The 20,413-nt window shown below is 36.1% G+C and overlaps 1 protein-coding gene across 2 annotated transcripts in view; it reads left to right on the top strand.

Moving 5' to 3' along the window:
- The first annotated feature begins 6,525 nt into the window (after positions 1-6,525).
- si:dkey-215k6.1 (transmembrane protein 132C) overlaps positions 6,526-20,413 on the top strand; it is a 249,561-nt gene continuing 235,673 nt past the window's right edge. For both annotated transcript variants that reach the window (XM_044112801.1, XM_044112800.1), the window contains exons 1-2: positions 6,526-6,657; positions 6,820-6,884. In XM_044112801.1, the coding sequence (XP_043968736.1) occupies positions 6,857-6,884 (28 nt within the window). In that variant the 5' untranslated portion in view covers positions 6,526-6,657; positions 6,820-6,856. The remainder of the gene's footprint in view (positions 6,658-6,819; positions 6,885-20,413) is intronic.

The following is a 20,413-nucleotide window of genomic DNA, read 5'->3' as shown; positions in this document are numbered from 1 at the left end:
AGAGAATTGAAACTGACAGAGATAAAGTTTTTTTCTGAAGTCACACATGTAAGCCACCCAGGCTGAATGCCATGAACATTTTTATAGTCCTCCAATTCCACCTGTCAATCAATCTCACTCTCTTTGCTCTGCTGTTTTTTTCTGCGGGATTGCTCAAACGTAGGTGGCTTCTTTCTTTGTCCACACAACCAATTCTCTTCTCTTCACTACTGAAGCATGATTTTTATTACTTGAGTAAAATATGTGTCTTTGCACAAATTCTCTGGTTCAGCTCCAAGAGACATTATTGACTTTCTAATGTTTCCAATTAAATCGCTTAAGGCATTTGGTCTTTTGCAGACGAAAGCCAGGAGATGCATTAGTTGAAAGGTGCTGGAGAAGCTGCCGTGCAGTTTCATCACATGCTGGGATTAGCTCAGTGAAAGTAAAATGTGTCTGTTTGGAAAAAACAAAATCATTGCTTGAAGAATTAGACATGAACATGTCAGCCAGAAATGTGTAATTTCCTCCTCGCTCACGGAAGCGGCATCAGTCACCAATGGAGTTAGGTTCAAGAAAAGCTCATAAATTATCTCAAAATTTTAAAGGGCTCATTTAAAGTGGAAGCATTTGTTATTTTATATATGATTCTTACAAACAGTCTCTAAAAACATGATTCTCAAACTTAACATCTTAGTAAGTCCAGTGTCTTTAAACTATTTAAAAAAATTCAATTACAGTTGGATATTTTTTAGCTTGTTGTGTTATGTCGTGGAAGCTGCTCGTTTTATTCCTTCGCTATTTCCTGACTTTGGTATTTTGATTAATTCATGCCCTTTTCAGGTAGAAGATTCTGCATTTTGCCCATTTGGATTCACTTCCGTCCTGTTTCCCACAATCTACTCATAATCTAACACAAGACTGTGTGATTAAATGGCTGCAATAATACTTACCAGCAGGAGGTTGTTCAGACCTAATTTGGTTGGATCAGGGGTGTCAAATTCTGTCATATTTCATAGAATTCAACTATATGAATGGTACTGAAGGAAGTACTTGCCCCAAATTTTTACCTCAATCCTGCAAAGAAATGTTCCCTAACCATAAAACAAATATTTAGGAAGAAAACGGAAATAGCAGGCTTAAAGCAGTCTGTAGACACACATACTACAAAAGTTAGGAGAGTTATTAATGCATAGAATGGCTAATTGGTACCAAAAACATCAACCGTCACAAGAAGCACCTTTTAACTGTACTTTCCAAAGAAGTTTTTAATCCTTGTGGTTCAGGTGATCAAACAAAGCTTTGTATCTCAACAGCTGCTTTGAGTTTGTACACCTGAAATTTCAGCACAGAAATATGGTGCAGTTTGAGTTTTGTCAGAATCGGATCACTGGCTTCAGAGATTTACTGTTTGATTATGAGACAGATACAGCTGGATGCGTTTGACGCAGACAGATGGAAACACGGATGGATCGATGATTGAGAGGAACATGAGATGGGAAAAAAACTGGCAGGGTGGGGAAGGACAGAAGGCACTGTTGCAGAAACTCACCACTGAAATGGCTTTCTGAGCTAACTGCTACAGAAAGGCGGAAAAACTGAGTTCTGTTGACATCAAAGTTTCTTGTAAGCAACTAGAATGAAACTAAATGTAAAAAAAAAAGCCCATTAAATACAGCTTTTCAGTTTTTACAAATGTGTCTGGAAATTTAATGATAGTCCTTTTTTTTTTTTAAATTGTAATGTATAATAAGGGACACACTAAAGATATGAAACACTCACAAGGCACGTAGTTAAATCCACCTGTTTAAATGCCTGTTAACATAAACAAATCAGCCAATCAGATGGCAGTAACTAAATGCATCTGGCATCCAGACATGACTGGGTTTTAAATTGAACATTAGAATATGGAAGACAGAGGATTGAAGTGACTTTCAACAAGACATGGTGGCAGATGGGCAGTATGAATATTGCACAAACTACTAATCTGCTGGGATTGTCATAAACAAACATCTCTTGGGTTTACAGAAAATGATTTGAAAAGGAGAAAATATCCAGTGAAACTTATGTGGACAAAAGTAACATCTATGTACACAAAACATGTGAAACATTGAAGACACTGGGTGCCCTTCATACCAGCTAAGGACATAAAACTGATGCTGTAATTCACACAGGATCTGTGAAATTAGACAATGACAAATAATAATAATAATAAAAAAAACTTTGCCTGTTCTAATGAGTCTTGGTTGTCACTGGGAGGCTCAGAGTCTGGCATAAGCAACATGAACATATGGATAATGCTGGCTTTTATCAACATGTCAGGATGATGTTGGTGTCATAATGTCGAGAATATTATCTTGGCACAGTTTGGACCTCTAGGTACAAATTAAGCATCTTTTAAAAGCCACATGTAGCCTTTAATCGGCCCGTCTTCTGGCTATTTCCAGTGGGACGATGCAATGTCCCAAAGCTCAAATCATCTCCAACATCCTGAATTTGACATTGAGCTCACAGTACTCTAGTGGCCTCACAATCAGATCTCAAACAAATAGATCATCTACTGGATAGCATGTTGACAGAGATAATCATCATGAAGGCAGAGGAGACAATATGATGCTATCTTATCAATATGGACTAAAATATTTGATTTGAAATTGTCAGTTCAACCTTTTATAATAAAAAGACACAAGAACTCCTTAAACATATAACATGTTACATGATTTGCTCACATTTTAATTTAAGGAGGTCATGACAAAGTGGACCAAATCACAATGGAAAAAGCTCAAAGCTGAATTAAAAACTTAAATATGTCACAGAAACCCAGATATGATCAGATTTGATGCTGTGCATGTTGGGAAGAGTTTTAAAGTGGTGAGTTTAACATGATAAAATAAAAGTCCTTCATGCAAAACGACTATAAACTATTTAAATAATGAAAGAATGGTCATAAAAAAAGAGAGAGAGAGAAGACAGAACGAGATAGCATGGGAAGTTTAAAGTGTGAACTTTTGATTGTTCTGCTGTGAATGCAGAAGATATTGAGCTGTATTTTAAAGCATATTAGAGTGGAGTAAATGAAGCAAGAAAGAGAATTAAAGTTTAATCTGCTCTGCTGAGCTCAATATCCCTCTTACGAAAATAAACAAAAAAGATTAAACCCAAAGAGAGAGATTCTTCTTACCTATGTTTCTGAGGAAAAAAAAAAAGCCAATCAAGACACCTTCCCCTACTTACGAATGATCCAGTAAGTCTGTGATTTCTGTTCATTAATTGTATCATAATGATTTTTCCCACGGCCAGGTCTTTTATCTGGATTGATCTGTGTCCTTGACTGCAGAAACACTTTCACAGAGAGATACAACAGGTGAAAATAAACGTTTTATACACACAGGCTCACTTGTAGTTTCCCTTTCTATTTCTGTTTATCAGGGTCAGAGGATTACATGAGGATAAAGTGTGTGTGTTGTTCACATTTTTACATTCATACACACACACGCAAAGAAGAAAAAAAACGTTATCAGGAGAACTGGATTACACAGGGATAAGGCTTGACACTTGATATTGACCCAGAGACTAAACATACACACACCTACACTTTATATTCACCCACCTGCACAAACACAAACCCACCAGACAGTGTAGTAGTCATTCAGCATGGCGACAGGTATGTGTCTGCTCTTATCTGCCCTTTTTAATTTGTGACTGCTCAGATCTTTTTTCAGGGTGAATACCCACTACAGGTCTGTTACTAGTTGTGTTGTCATCCGCTTGCAGAATAATGTTGCTTTGTCACATGAGAAGCAGTTGAAACTGTCGAAGAATATCAAGAATTATGCTTTCTGGTCTTTTTCAGTTAAAAGCTTACTCTTTCCTGTCTAAATGGCCCATCTATGTCTCAAGGTACAGCTGGCTGCAGGTTTAAATCGCATAGTTGAGACAATTCTTGGTCAATGACATCCTGGTTTATCCTCTCCTTCTTTGTCCCCAGTCACATTATTTCTGGAGCTGCTGCTTTAAAAGTTGATCTACATGTTTTCTATCTATAGTTGACCATTAGTTTGAGTGTGAAAATCTTGAAGCTGCTAACAAAATGTACACAATGTATTATGTGATCTATAAAGAAGATGAATATTCACATTTTGTGGCACTATAGCTATAAATGTTAAGGTATGTTAGGGGGATTTCTGTGATAGACACGTAAAAAATCATCCAATCCTATCAACATTTGTGTTGGCTACAATCTAATTTTTTTTTTATCATGTGCCAAGACTTCTGTGAACCCTAACTTTGGAGTTTTGTTTAAATGTGCTACATCTTGCTCACATCTGGTTTGTGCATTTCTGTCCATACAGTTAGCGCAGTGGGAGACTAAAATAAAATTTCCTGGACCACTGGTGTATTCCATATATTTATTATATCATACATGTGTACTTTGCTTTTTGTTATAGGTTTTTTGCCTCAGAACAGCCTTTTTCTTCTTTTGGTGTTTTATTGATCTCACTAACACAAAAACATGATCTCCATCACTGAAGAAAATCCAGTACATTAATGCTTTGAGACTATTTGCAATAGGCAGGGAAACTATGGGATGATTAGAGGTTTGAGTATGATAGATGTATTTATTTAAGGCATTGCTGTGGGAAGAGCCTCACCTTGAATTGTGGATCAATCTCAAAGTCTATATGAGAGATTAAAGTGGGTTAAGAAAAGCTTTTCCTATCTCAGTAAGTCCTATAAACATATTTATCAACTAAGATAATGCTACTGCAAAAAGAGAATTATTTAAGTCTTTGTAAAACAGAAATGTTCCATATCCATAAAGTCCTAATGTAAATGTTTCATATATTTTATGCATTTAAAAAAAAGAAACAAAATTGAATTTAGGAATTACAACTGTCAAATCTATGATCAGCTGCTTTCTTGTTTCTGTGTATACTCGAACTTTTCAATACGTCCAATTATTACAAAACAGCTAAAGTTTACTTAGACAAAGCAAAAGGGGAAGAAGAAATTTTTGTTTTTTTACTATTTACTTCACTTAAGCCATCTACCTCACACATCTTGAGTTTATATCTTCAATGACCTGCTGTGAATTTATCCTCACCCTCCCCTGGCTGGGATTTCACTCAAGGCCATTCACTCCACACATCTTTCCAAAAAGTGGGCATAGAAACGGGCCTAATTGGCCCAAAAATAGCCAAGGGGACTAGGTTGGATATAGATGGGCAAAAAAAAAGAGAATGGCAGACGGGAGCTAACAAGAGCCTTTAGAGAAGGTTTAAGGTTTTCACAGGATTTTAATGTTCAACTCCAGTGTTTCCATGCCTGAGGGAAAGAGCGTTATGTCTGTCCTCCTTTGCTCGGTGTCATAGATTGTATATTCTTAGTACTGGACTGTAGACGTGCAAAATTAAAACAAATAAGAAGAGACAAATGTGTAGCTGTTATCCTAAAAAAAATTAATACCTTTCAAGCACTAAAACTGACAATAAACTGAACTTCAGAGCCCACAGAAAGCAAATTAAGGTAATTAAACTAACCTTTTCTCCTAAATTTTTTCCCAGATCTAATTCTTGTAGCTGTAAAGAGCCTTTCATTTAATATGAAATGGTTTGCTTGTTTTAAATTGCATTTGGTTTTTTGATATCATTACCTTTCAGCTGCCACTGCAGAGTGATATACCTTATTTTTGCCAACTCGTTTCTTTGCAGCTTTTTATAGAAATGACTCATTGATAAAACATAGAGCTCTGTAGGAAATAGCTTAGTGTTCAAAATATATGCATGTGGCAACAAAAAACAAGACAGCTTCTCAATGTTTTCTTTGCCTTCCACAAAACCCTGGCACTGATTTTAGGTCTGGCTTGATTTTTTTGTTTTTCCACAATAATATTTTTTTAATTGCCAATCCATCATATGGTGTTGTGGATTGTTGCAAATCCCCGATGCTTCTGAACACAACTGCTCCAGTGGCTGTTCAGCAGCAGTTGTTGCAGTTTGATGGACAACCAAGTGATTTACTAAGTTTTCCTCCTGCCCTTTTGCCAGCATTTGAGAAGCCAGGCGGCTGATGGTATTGTAGCTGTAACTCTGGGATGAATCTGTCAACATGTCATGTCATCTCATGTTGTGACAATAACCATTGCCACTTCAGTTTGTAATAACTAACACTACACAGGAGTATTCCGAAGCAGTATTAAATAATCATTTGTCTTTTATTCCTTGTGTACAGGAGCAGGAACAGAAAAAAAATCTGCATCACATCAGGAAGTTAACAACTGAATCTACAGACTCTTGTAAACTGCCTAATTGTTGAATACTGATGATGTTGAATACTCATTTCGTCTTTAATCCCACAGTCTGGCGTATCATGTCATCATTACTTTTTATCCATTTCTAATAATTTTATCTATTTATTTATTTCATATTTTGTGTTCTGGTTATCAAAACTTCCTGTCTTATTTTGAAAAGCCCAACCTCACTTCACTTCCTTTTGGTTCTTCTTGTTCTGTCACACCTGGTCTGTGTTTGCTAATTGTTTATCTCCTGGGTTTTTTCTGCTACGACCATTTCTCCTTTTGTTTTCTGGGAAGTTTGTTGTTTCTGTGTCTTTTTTTGCTTTGATGTACATGTCTACTGGAGTTTGGAGTCAATATCACTTCAGAGTTTATGTTGCAATGTAAGCTTATATTTTTTGCTTAAGGGTTGAATCAAATATTTTCTTTCTTACTGAAAAAGGATATTTGGATTATGTAACTTAGGTTTAAAAGTAACATAATCCAATAAACTATCCACTGTTACTTTAATATAAAAAATTAAACAAAATTCATTTTATCAACAGATCACATCATCTATTCTTCAAAATGGTCACCTGGTGAATGGATGGGACCCTGAGAGAGTTTAAAGGTAGATCACCTTAAACACTTAAATATTTAAACACATTCATTCAAGTGGAGCTTCTGTTCCTACTTGCTGTCTGCTTTTGGGTCCAGTCTTGCCACTCAGGACAAACTCTGACTCCATCACAACAAGGTGATTGGTGCAGTTCTGCATTCTCTAATTAAGCTTTTGTCACTGCTAGGTTTAGCTGTGCTGTTTTTCCTTAAATTTCACCTTAACAATGTAGCTTAATTTCTACTTAAATTAAGTCATGATCCTAATATTTTTGCACCTGGAATGGAAGCCTAAGATTATGTTTAGTCAAAACTTGTGGTAAAACTTTCTAGATAAAGAGGTGTATCATATGATATAACCTTTATAAATTGCTTGATAAAATTCTGCCAACTGTCTAATTATTGATTAATTTACTGAATCCTGGCTCTGACTAACAGACTGAACTAAAAGATTGGAAGAACTAGATGATGAAATGATCCTGCTGTCAATTTATCCAATCACATCTCATCAGCTCATTAATCAACTAAATTGTTTTCTGCAACAAACAAGCTCTGAAACTACATGCATCTAATTAGAGTGGCAAATGCTTCCTGAAGTCTCCTAACAAAGATTGATGTTCGTGCATCCAGCCCCATGCACCCATGAAGCCGATTTGTATATCTAATTCATTTCTGTGTTGTTTGTGAACGGGTGTATTGGAAAAAGTTACATAAATGATTGTGAGTTCAGTTTTGTTGAGAGGGGGAAAGATTATCTAAAAAAATAAAGTTGGAAATCTTTTACTTGATGTCTCTAAATTTTCTGTTAAATGCTACCTTTCACAAAGAATCTTACCATTTATTTCCATTTTTCACGTGATTTATGTGATGGCCCCAAACAAAGTAGAGAAGAGGGAAATTAATTACACTTTTGACATTTCAGATTTTCTCAATACAAATCTACAAAGTGCAGTTTGCTTTTGGATTTTGCCATCTTGAGTCAAAATATTATAGAGGTCAATTTTATTGTAGTTAAAGTACACCTTTAGGGTTTGTCTACAGTTGTTATTGTCATTTTGGCTCTGACTAAATATTTGTCTGCTTTTTTTCAGTTTAGTCTTTATTATCACAGTTTTATTTACTGCAATTAAATTGCACAGTTGGATGAAGGAGACTTGTAAGAGCAATTGTCTGCACTGACTTTTTAACGGTTTCAGAGAAAGGAGTACAACAGCATGTCTTAAAAATGAAGGCCACCTCAAGCCAATGGGTTGTGCTGATTTCTGTTAAGATTAACCTTTAGTTGTTTTCTTTTACTGTGCTGATGTCCTGCTATACTCTGAAACACAAGTACCCTGCATGTCCCTGAGGTACTTCACAAGGAGTACACACCCACAAACCCACTCTAGACAAAATGTCCTGTCCCAGGAGTGTGTGTTTCCTGTGGAGTAGGCTTACACAAGGCAGCAACCACACTTCTATACAAATGTTTCCCCCTTACACACATTAATGTTCACTGAATATTCATTGCAAGCTGTTGCACTCCTGGTCCAAGTCCAAATCTTAGCAAGCGTGTGTGTACGTCTGGGTGTGTATGTGTTTAGAATATATGTATAAATTAACTGGTAAACCTACAAATCCTAAATTCCTACACTTTTACCTCATCCATTTCTGTTGTTTCTGATGAAATGAAGAAATTCTAATGAATTTATCTTTTTTTATTCCCAAATATGCATTACCTAAAATGCCAAAAGGCACTCGAAAGCACCAAATCTGCATCCATATTATTTTTTTTTTGTCTTCTATGCCTGGAAACCAACGTGTCAATCATGCAACTGTCTGCATATGGATGCATCAGTGCAGAATTTAAATGGGAGACAAACCGCGGTTTGTTTGGCATTCTACACTATCAATATTTGTGTGTGTGTGTGTGTGCGTGCGTGTGTGTGTGTGTGTGAAAGACCATTCATGTGTGTCATGCAAAGACCATCCAGTTGGCTTCAGCTGACGGCTTGCCTACGTCAGCTGTAGTGGTTTAACAACTCTTACCAAAGGATTAGCAGCTTAATCTAAGCCTGACTAGACGCCTTGTCAGAGCAAACTTGCTGGGTCTACGTACCAGTTGGAGCAGTGGAGAGTTTGTTTTACTCCAGTAAATGTTTTGACTAAATAAATAAATAATTTCTTGAACTTGTTTCTTTAACTTTATGGTAAAAATAAATGAAGATGGGACTCAATACAAAAGTTGAGAGGTGCTCAGTATTTTTAGTGAAATGTTAAAATACAGTATTAAAGAATAAGAATGCAATCAAAAGTAAAGTAAAAAAAAGTTTTGCAGTCATTCAAGAAAATATTTTAAAAATATATATATTTAAATAAATATATGGTCTGAGCTTATGGTCAGTTTTAGGGCAGCGACTGCAAGAAAGGAGTCAACAATTGCACAATGCTTGTGAAAAATATATGTGGTCACAATTTTATCAGATTTTACAAACAATTCAAGCCAGTGTTACATTTTATCTGTGTTTAACAGAATTTTTGTTCTTTTTGATTTGTGCTTTTAATCGATCTGGTTGTACTCCAAGTTCTTTTACAGTCTTAGGATTTTCCTCTCAGATTTTCAGATGGCATGCGCCTTGCATAGTTCTATCCCAACAAACATATAGCCACCAAATGCAGCCTTTACCTTAAATCATCTGCAGTACCTGTATAATAATTTGGCCAATCCAGTTGTTCATTTTACACACACTTCTATCCAAAGTAGTCCTCTGATGAAAGGAAGCCCTTTAAAATTTTGATTTCAGTTAATTTCTTTTTCATAAATCTTAACTTATGAGTCCCTGTTTAGTCTAGAAAAATAAGTTGAGGACTGACCAGCTTAAATGATTTTGCAGCAGAAGCTGTACTGGATCACAAACTGAGATTCTGATCCAAACTTCAGCATCATCAGCCAACTCACAGGTTGGTTTTGTAACGGCCACTAGGGCTGGTGCCAGGGCAACAGATGCTGAAATTTCTGAAAACAGGATATAACGGGGTGAAATGAGGCTGGAAATGTCTGTGCTTCACAAATCCTTCCGGAGTTTACTCTGTTAAACATTCTCCACAGCTTGTCGCCTTTCTTTCATGAAATATTTTGTCAATTTAATTTTGTTTGTCATGTGATATAGTACACTTACTTTATGGTTATTTAACAGTTCCAATCCCTAAATTTGAACACAGCCACAGTTTCTTTCACGCACTTAAAACTCACAGCACAACCTCCATTTATATTCTATTCTTTTTATACAGACTTTGTATTTTACGGCATTGTTGTCCTGACAGAAATACAGGAGCATGGCAATTCAGGTTAAATTAAAGTAACAAGTTTTCCAACAAATTTTCCTAACCTATTTTTGGCTTCATGACAGCTCTTACATTGTTTTTCCTAATTTGGAAAGTATTAAGAACAGCCCTTAAGGTTGTATGTTTAGCCTTCTCTTCTTGATGTATTTCTAAATGTGTCAAACAGTAGGAAATTAAGTCAAGGGGTGAAGCCACCTTGATTGGATTATGTAAAAAAAAGACCAGAATTAGCTTACATGGTGAACTGCTGTGATGAAAATCTTTCTAATACTTTCAACAAATTTCAAAAGTACATTTTCTTTTTTTTTTTTTTTTTTTTAAGAACTTATCAAAGAAAAGCTCCTTGTTTCTCTCCAATTTTAAGGAGAAATGCAAAAATTAAGCTCTCAGTATCATAAGAAATCCCTCTCATGGACTTTTTAATCTCTTACCATCTGGAATAAGACATCGCTTCATCAGACCAAGAACCACCAACATGTGCCAATGCTCTGTTTTACTGGCAGTCAGGCTGTTCTTTGTTTCTTGTTCTTTGTTTTTTTCTATTTTTGTTAGTCAACCATGATTTTGTTTCAACGCATATTATTATTATTTATTTTTGTTAAATATTGCAAAATGTAATTTGCTTCAGCTTATACTGCAGGTTACGTTGGTCTCCAAAACTGAAAGTGCAGGAGACGACAATTTAATGAGTGGTTAGAAATTCTTTACCACTATAAAAATGCACCTAATCTTTCTGCCTCAGTCATATGGATTAAATTAAAAGGCCAGTACACAAACAAAGCAGTAATTTTAAGACATCCCTAACTAGTAGAGCTCATTGAATAAGCTAATTCTGTCTCCCTTTCCCAACAATCACACTTCTTTTACATGTCAATTTGGCTAAGTGTGTTTTGATTTCAAGGAATGCTAAAAAGCAGCATATTTTCCTTGCATTAAGTTGTAATATTGTCCTGGAAACTTAGAAAAACTTCCCTCTTTGACATGAATCAGTTATAGGGATTCATATGACAAAAGCCCTTTTTGTCTGTTAATGCAAACTACATGTATCTAAATTGTACTTTTTTGGGTGGGAATTTCAGATACTAGTTTGCAGCTGCATGATGGTGTGTAAAATATGTTGGATATTTATCCTACAAAAATGAAACACTTTTTCAAAAGAACTTTTAAATTCCAATCAAAATTCTCTCCAGTGCAAGAGATCTCATTGATGAAATGGACAAAAGCAAAATAAAAACTGAAATTAAGGGAACATCTGGTAGATTGTACCTTGTTTTTTTTCAACTGCCTGAGTTGTGACCAGATGCCACAGTAACAGCAGACACCAGCACCTCGTTAGGCCCTCGTTAAACTCGTCAAGTCCCTGCTCGTTATGTTTCCAGATAATGAAGCTGCTTGGAGGTGACTGGGTGAGGGGAAGAGGCAGCTCTCACATGACCCTTTAAACCTAGGGGAGGAGGAAGGACTGAGGAGGGTCACCAAAGCAAAATTAATCTCCGGTTCTCCGGTCAAGGTCTAAGAAAAGTTAATTTGTTGACATTAATATTTTCTGCACTGTAGAAAATACCAACTTTTTTTCTTCTGTAGGATCCAAAACCTTATTCTTTTGTAAGTTGTCATTCCTATTTTTGAAAGAGTTTCACCATGATTGGACTCACTTAAGCCTGCAAAATTAGAGGTTTTGAAAAGTTTCATTGGCTAATAGTTTAACATTAATGTTTCATGACTGCAGGAAGAACAAGTGTTGTCTTCCAGGAATTAATTATGTTTAAAGTTAAATCTAGGTTTTCTTTAAATTGTTAAATAAATCTCTTGCTTGATTTAACAGTTGCATGATGTCTAACAGACACAACGCTGTTCTGTTTATGCACATAAAATACAAAACCAAGCAAACTCCCAACGACCGATATTTCTTTTCCAGGTTTAGTATTTAATTTTATATTAATGGCAGGGGCAACATTGATGTCAAACAAGACCAACAGCAATGCCTGTACAATTTCACTTTCACTCCATTTCTGAAGCCCAAAAGTGACTACAGTGCATAGACATTATACAATACATAGTTTCAGCTATTTAAGCAATTGATAAAGTTCAGAAATTTTCAATGGAGTTCTATTTTAGGGAAAACTCAATAAAACTGTGTTTAAGATATTTAAAGTACAGAAGCAGAAACATAGCATTGATAAAATTCATACACCAACTGCTTAGTATGCTCGGTTTGCCATGGTTTATGGATGCTTAGCTGCAGCAAAACTTGGCTAACTTGGTATCACAGAATCTGCCATAAATTTTACTTTGCATCAGGGAAGTCTGGAGAAAAATGAGAGGCTGTCTGTAAAAACTACTTTTCAGACTGAAGTAAAACTGGTCTCAGCAGCACAACAATGACAGCAAACACATGAATAAATCTGCCAAGGGCTCACTGAAAATAAAGAAATTGAATGTGGTAGCTATTCAGAGCCCATTAAAAATTCTCTGAACATGGCAAAAAAAACAAACAAAAAAATCATCAAAGCTGAAAGAGTAGCGTGGGAAAATTTTCATACTGTCTTTGAATACATTAATTATTAAAACTGAAAAAAATAATTTGAGGAAAGTAACAAAAGCTTTAGTATCTTACAGTTCCCTGAAGGCAGGTTACGTAAATCACTGAATGTTTCTATAAAGCTGTTCTGTACGAGGGGTTCCTTACCGTGATGTAATTCCAAGAAATATAAAGGACCTTTTCTTTATGAATTTGTTATTTAAATTTTAAACCATATCGCAGTACCTAGTTCACTGCACATTGAAATAAAACTCTTCGGCAACCTCCTCAAAAACAAAACGGCACTTACAGAAGGAGTCTGATGCAAGGAGAGTAACACAAGGTAAAAACTTTGAATTGAAATGTTCTTGAAAGCCTGAATAACTTAAGCTTGATGATTTACACACAACTGTTTCATATAAACCCTATTAATCAGAACATTGTTTCCTGTAGTTGTTGGCATCTCAACTGACAAGAAAAACTTTAAAAGTGGACTTTTTAAAAGGGTTTTGTCATTTAAATATTTCGGCATTATTATAACTCAATATGTGTTCAGATGCAACCAGTTTGTGGTGAGCAGAACACTTTAAACATTTCTTCATAAATGTTACAAGTCATTTCAAAAGTATTGGTCATATATATATATATATATATATATATATAAAAAAAACATTAGTCACCATATCTATTGTCTGAAATAATCTCAAGCAATATTCTTTAAAGCAGCAACAATTATTGATTAAATGCAAACTCTGTTCAGAATTTAAGACAACTTGGACAAGAACAAATAAACACATTTTGAACGATCAATCCCTCTTGAACAATAAAGCAAAATGCCCTAAAAACCCTGATGCACAAAATTACAGAAAACATAAAAATACAGATCTTCAATATTGCTAAATGGTTGCACCATGTTGGGGGGGTGGATCCGGGAGGCCCCTATGTGAAGCAATAAATACATCATCACCTCTAAAGGATGGTGGGATTTTTTTCTCCCTGTTCAAATCCAAGTACATGCCACCAAGCAGTAATAATTTCTAACCTAACTGCAAATGTTGACAGAGGATGCAGCGCAGTTTACTTAAAATGATCATACCCCTGGAACTTTTTCATATTTTGTCACATTGCAATAATAAACTATACTTCATAAATAGACACAAGTAATGCAAGATTGAAGTGGCAGTGAAATTTTAAGCAATATTTACAACAAAACAATCTGTGGCATTTATAGTCAGCCACCATAACTGATGCCTCTTGATAAAATACACAGCAACAAATCATCTTCTGAACTCTCCAATTCAGTAAACGGAATCCACCTGTGTAATTTGAATCTCTGTATAAATTTGGCTGACAGTAGTAAACAAATGGCACCAAGAAGACCAGCAGAAAGGTCATTAATAAAGCCGTGGTGACAGTTCTAGAGAGCAGTTCGATCTCTCATCCAAAAATGGAAAGAGTTTAAGAACTGCAGACAGAGTTATTTAGGCTGTACATTATAATGAACTCCTTAATATCACTGTAAAACATGATGTTGGTGGCATCATCCTGTGGGAATGTTTTGCTTCAGCAGATAAAATTCAGACACAGATTCTGAACTCAATAATTATTCTCCTTCCACCAATTTGTGTTACTCTGTCATATCACATTCCAATAAAATACATTTGAGGATAAAAATGCAACAAGATGTGAAAGAGGTTCAAGGTTTATGAAGTTTGTTTTTTAAGGCATTAAGACTAGAAATAACTTTAAATAATTATTTTTCTGTGAGGAAAACAATTTTTTAATTGAAATAAAATCACCTCTTAGCAATAAATGTAGAGTTCCACAAGTAAGGGGAGCTTTACAATGTAATGCTGCTAGTTTTCTGATCTCAACACATCCAAACTTTAACAACTACATTATTTAAAGTGGAGGTCAGGTGTTGGGGTTCTTCTTAAAAGGACTGAAAACTGAGATTAACAAGGCAGCTCTTGGGCCAGGTGTATGTGGGCTGCTCATCCTGAATTTTCAGGACTTCAGATTACACTCTGTGTTGGTCTTTATGCCTGATGTGTATTTGTGTCTGGTTATCCACCTCTGCAACATCCGCAAGCTGTGTTTAATGTGTATCTAATAGTCTTTTTTTTTCCTGTGTGCATGCCTACGTGGGGGTGAAGCTGAACAAATAAAGCTAGTTTCCACTTTGATTGTGTTCACAGTGTCAAGCACTCAGTCTGTAATTAGCACACAGGCAACCATCTGTCCAAACAGCCAACTCTGAACAATCCCTGTCCTGCTTACTTTTTCTGCTATCACAGCAGCCATCCATCGCTAACTCTCTTATTTGTTCACTTTTTGTTCCATCTGTCTGTCTGCCTCTACTGTCATTTCACTGTCTCCTTGTCCCTCTATTTTGTTTTTGTTTGCTCACTTTCCAACTCCATCTGTGTTTTTCAAGTCCTTTTTTTAAATTTTATTTTCTACTTTTTCTTTTACAGTCTGACAAATTTATCTTAGACACTGAGCCAGGATCAACAGCTTGATCAACCGTGTGATTTTATTTATTTTATAATTTTATTTTTTTGGTCAGTAAGCTCAAAATTTGTAGCTGAATATGAGACACTGCAAGAGTGTTTTCTTTTAATTATTATTTACAGATTAGTTTGAGCGTATGGGTATGGGGAGCTTAATTAAATGGCCATGCAGAAATCTCATATGCTCCTAAACTTCCTGAAAAACCTAAGAGTTGAAGCTCTGGGTTGCAGGGGGCCGACTGACCCCCATATAAATCACTTAAAGATTAAGAATGAGGAAAAAAACTAAATTTTCTGTATATAAATGCAGTCATGTGAATAGCTTTAGCACATCATCCAATTTTGTGTTCACAAAACTGATAGAAACCAAACAGGTGTATAAGGAAGAAACAAACTGGATTAAAAGTATTAAGATGTTTCAAAAAATGTTATCAGCAGTTTTGTTTTTCAATGTGAATTTTAAACACCAGTTTTACTCTTTCTCTTACTGCATTTGAGCATTTTATTTTTGCTCATTTGGAGCATCCTGTGCCTTGGTTTAGTCAAAACAACCATCTTCTTAGCCCATTGGACTACTCTTTTGTGCCATCAGCTCCCCAGAGTTTGCATGATGCAGTGTTGTTTTGGTCGAGACCTAGCCAAGTGTCCAAGGAATAGCATTCATGAAGCTACTCCTGTCCAATTATGCTCAGATAATAGATGTAGAGTGGTAGGGCAGCCTAGAAAGTAAGTTTGTGGAAATTTCAATGCTATCACCTTCAAGTTTCTCACCCTTAAGAGAAAATTTCTGTTATAATTTTCAAAGTTTTCTTATTGTGTACAAGACAAAGTTCAGTGCTAAATTGCTCAGTGGTTTACACAATTAGAAGACACTTTTTTTTTTGGGCAGTTATGGGAAAAAAATACTTTGACTCTTTAAGTAACTTTTGCAGACACTGTAATGTCCAAGCTTTTCTCTACATCAGTGACTTGTGCTGTAATATTGAGTACAGTTGCCAGGTTTTCTGTTACAAGGTTATAAACAGTAAACCTGAGTGATCAATGTCATGAGCTGTTTAAGAAGAACCCTGTGCTGGGAATTTTTACACACAAGTTGTTGCATCATATACTAACAGTATGCTTCATACTTATTGGGATCATTATAAACATTTGTTGGCTGCACAGTGGCGCAGTTGGTAGAGCTGTTGCCTTGCAGCAAGAAGGTCCTGGGTTCGATTCCCGGCCGGGGGTCTTTCTGCATGGAGTTTGCATGTTCTCCCTGTGCATGCGTGGGTTCTCTCCGGGTTCTCCGGCTTCCTCCCACAGTCCAAAAACATGACTGTCATGTAACTGTCAGGTTACATGACTGTCATGTAACTGTCAGGTTACATGACTGTCATGTAACTGTCAGGTTACATGACTGTCATGTAACTGTCAGGTTACATGACTGTCATGTAACTGTCAGGTTACATGACTGTCATGTAACTGTCAGGTTACATGACAGTCATGTAACTGTCAGGTTACATGACTGTCATGTAACTGTCAGGTTACATGACAGTCATGTAACTGTCAGGTTACATGACTGTCATGTAACTGTCAGGTTACATGACAGTCATGTAACTGTCAGGTTACATGACTGTCATGTAACTGTCAGGTTACATGACAGTCATGTAACTGTCAGGTTACATGACTGTCATGTTAACTCATTCTCTAAATTCTCCCTAGGTGTGAGTGTGTGTGTGAATGGTTGTGTGTCCTGTCTGTTTTCTGTGCTGCCCTGCGACAGACTGGCGACCTGTCCAGGGTAACCCTGCCTCTCGCCCGGAACGTTAGCTGGGGATTGGCACCAGCAACCCTCCCGACCCCATTAGGGATAAAGGGTGTATAGAAAATGAATGGATGGATAAACATCTGTACAAAAGCCTAAAAAATTGTTCATAGAGAGGTTGTGACCTTTACACAACTCTCCGCTTTGTTCCCCCCTCAATTACCTCTAGTTGTGGCAGAAACTTGGGTTCTTATCCAAGCTTGTTTGTTACAGTTCTAGTTTATTTCAAATATTTTGTCTTACTATAAATATGCAAGTTTACCTGTGCATCCATTTCTTTCTTGTCCACCTCCGAATATAGAACGATCAATAGACTCCTGTCGGTATGTTTTCTTGTTTTCCCCATTTTGAAGTTAAGAGAAATGGGGCTGCCATGTTACGTATTAAGTGTATAAGTATTTTACAAGTTGCAAAATTTTTCTTACATTTATTTTGTTGGAGACATTAACAATGCAAATGTTTTTAATACAGGTGATTTTTTTTTTTTTTTTTTTTTTTTTTTTTTTTATGTTTTCCCCCAGTGTATGGCTGTGCAAAAAATTTGCTTTGTAGGCTTTTTGTACATTTTTACTAGGATTGACGGCAATGATGGACTTTTATATATGGAGTGGTTGTGTGCTAACCTGCTCCAATGTAATTTAGGATTTGATGCAAAGATGAAGTGGTTTTAATTGTTTCTTAATAAAAACACTGCAGTTGCATTGAATATTGACAGTTTTGTGCACATTTGTAGTGGAAACACTGCTACTGAAGAACATTTGGGTGCTGAAGAATTGCATATTTTCCCTACTGATTAGTAAACATAAATAACAGAATGAAAATTGGGCTGCATCACTACTTAATGTGTAAACGCACAGCTGTTTGCTGTCAAGTGTACTATTTTCACACGCTCTGTGTCTTTATAGTCTCTTGTAAAAAACATTTTGGGATTTACTTGGAGTTTTACTGCTAACAAGGGACATGGATCACTGGAAATCTAAATATTACAAGCTGAGGAAACCTATTTCCTTACAAATATTCTACTCTTGCTTACTTTATTACCAGTAATTTATGGTAAAATGGTTGTTTGCACAGGAAGTAATATCATATTTCCAGGACTTTTCAGCTGTGTACAACATAATCATTCTGTAATTGTTGTGGTAATGTGACTCGTCTGTTTCCAGACTATTGTCGGCAGGGAAACAATGTACATCATTGTGAAAGTAAGTATAAATTTAACACTTAAAATGTGAAATTATTCAATGCCAAAGAAAAGCAAATATATATAAATATATCTTGGTATAAAGCTGTGTTGCTGCAGAGATTGATTCTATCCTTTGTTGTTCATCACAAGCAAGACAACAGATCCAAACACACAATCACATTCAAACACACAGTTTTCCTCACTGGGGAAATGATCCAATATGACAATATCCTTAATTCAAAGTGTTGGGGCCAAATTGTCTTAGCTGATTGTGTGTGTGTGTTTGTGTGTGTATCTTTCTGCGCTCCTGCGGGAGACGATCAGAGTGAAATGAGTGTAATTAAGTTGCCAGTTGCGGTGCGCTTCTGTCGAGAATTAATATTTACTGGCTGCGTGTGTGTGTGTGTAAAAACTGATTAGCATCTTCCCGATGAGTCACCTCACACCCAACCCCCCTCAGGTGGCAAACATTGAAGCCCCCCTGGGTAATCTGCCCAGCAAATTGGATGTTTGTTTGAATCGCTATCCAGCTCAGGACACTGAGAGTGTGTTTACCTGTTCAGATGACTGAAAGTTATCCCAGAAAAATGTGTGCACCTGTGATTTGTTGAAATATGTGATGTATTTCTCAACGCCATTGTTTCTGTTCCCTATTTTGAAAATGTTTTGTAATTATGTGACTTTCTTCAAATGATTACCCCTCACAGATCACTGTATTCCACAAAACATAAACAAATTCAGATTAATTTATGATGGAATAGACACAACGTGGCATGCTTTCTAGCAAGCCATTTTTCATGTATTTTTTATTTAAATAGTGCATTTCACTGACGTATTGCAAAGCAGTGAATAAAAGCAACCCAGAGCATAACAAAACAGATTCACAGGAGAAAAATGAAATTAGTAAGAATGAACAACTTGGCAGCTGAATATGTAAAAATCTTCCATGAAATATAGCAAAAATAAATTTGTAAACCAGATGAAAAGAAGCTGTTAGTCAAATAAAACTGAATGGAAACTTGCTTTTGAAAACGCCTAGAAAGTCTCTTAACTGCATGCATTTTATTTCTCAATGTTAGACCAATAACTGTGAATGCTCAGTCACCTCCTCTTTCAACTTAAAATCTTGGCTCATTGAGGAGCATCATATTGTTCAACCAAAGTTTTTATCAAACATAAAGATACAAAATATCCTGCTGACAAGAATTTGTGACACTGTTAAAAACCATTTCACACCATAAATAAAATATTAAAATCAATCTTCTAATCAAGAGAGTGATTACTGATTATTAACATCCAACTTTATTAAAACACAAGCCTAATTATTTTTTTTCCATTTAGCAAGTCCGAAGTAATACGCATCCTACATTGATAAAACACCTATTGTTTGGAGCTTCCTGGTTGCCATGGGTACATATCCACTCATGCAAACAGACACATTCACAAATGCAAATGCACAGGCCTGCAGAAAAACAGTAAACAATGCCACACACAGATTAAAGTCCAATAAACCCCAGTGGTGACCATCAACATTTGCAGAAAGCGTCATCTGTGAGCATTTTCAAATACTTCAAGCACGAAAAATGAAATTCTTCTCATTGTGAATCGTAATGTATTGTTCACTGAAGTGGACAAAAGCTGTGCCTCAGTCTCATGTTGCTTCGCCTCTCAGTGGTGCTGTCAAAGTCTGGTGTGAAACTATAACAGAAAATGTGGAAGGAAAGCCCGATGCATGTAAAGTGAACTGCTGTGGCATTTAAATCGGACGGGTGACCTGGCGGGTCGAGACGTCCGTTTTAAACGGTTGGTGTTGTGGCTCGCTGTGACAGATCAATTCATCAGGTCTTTATGAGAAATTCTATTATTTCTGCATACTGGTACAGCTTTCCTATTCAGGTTTCCTTATATTGGAGCTCTTTGTGGCACAAACTTTCTAAGTTGTTGGAGAATTTAGGACCTTGCTAACAAAAACCCAGTGAAGGGAATATTTCTGACAAATACCTCATTTCTTGAACTGCATTGTATTATAAAGTTTTTTATGTACCTTGAACTTGTGAGCTTGAACTATGTTCTCCCACTACAACCACACACTTCAGCATATACTTTTTTTTGTCTGCCTCTAATCTGGAACAAACCTCCAAAAGCCTGCGAAAATGCTACTTCTTGAGTTCCTTTAAATCAGGAATAGAAAGTC

The sequence above is a fragment of the Gambusia affinis genome, linkage group LG03, assembly GCF_019740435.1.
Source record: "Gambusia affinis linkage group LG03, SWU_Gaff_1.0, whole genome shotgun sequence".
NCBI classification, from domain to species: domain Eukaryota; kingdom Metazoa; phylum Chordata; class Actinopteri; order Cyprinodontiformes; family Poeciliidae; genus Gambusia; species Gambusia affinis.
The sequence above is the reverse complement of the archived record's forward strand: the minus strand, read 5'-3'. Positions and strand labels throughout refer to the sequence as shown.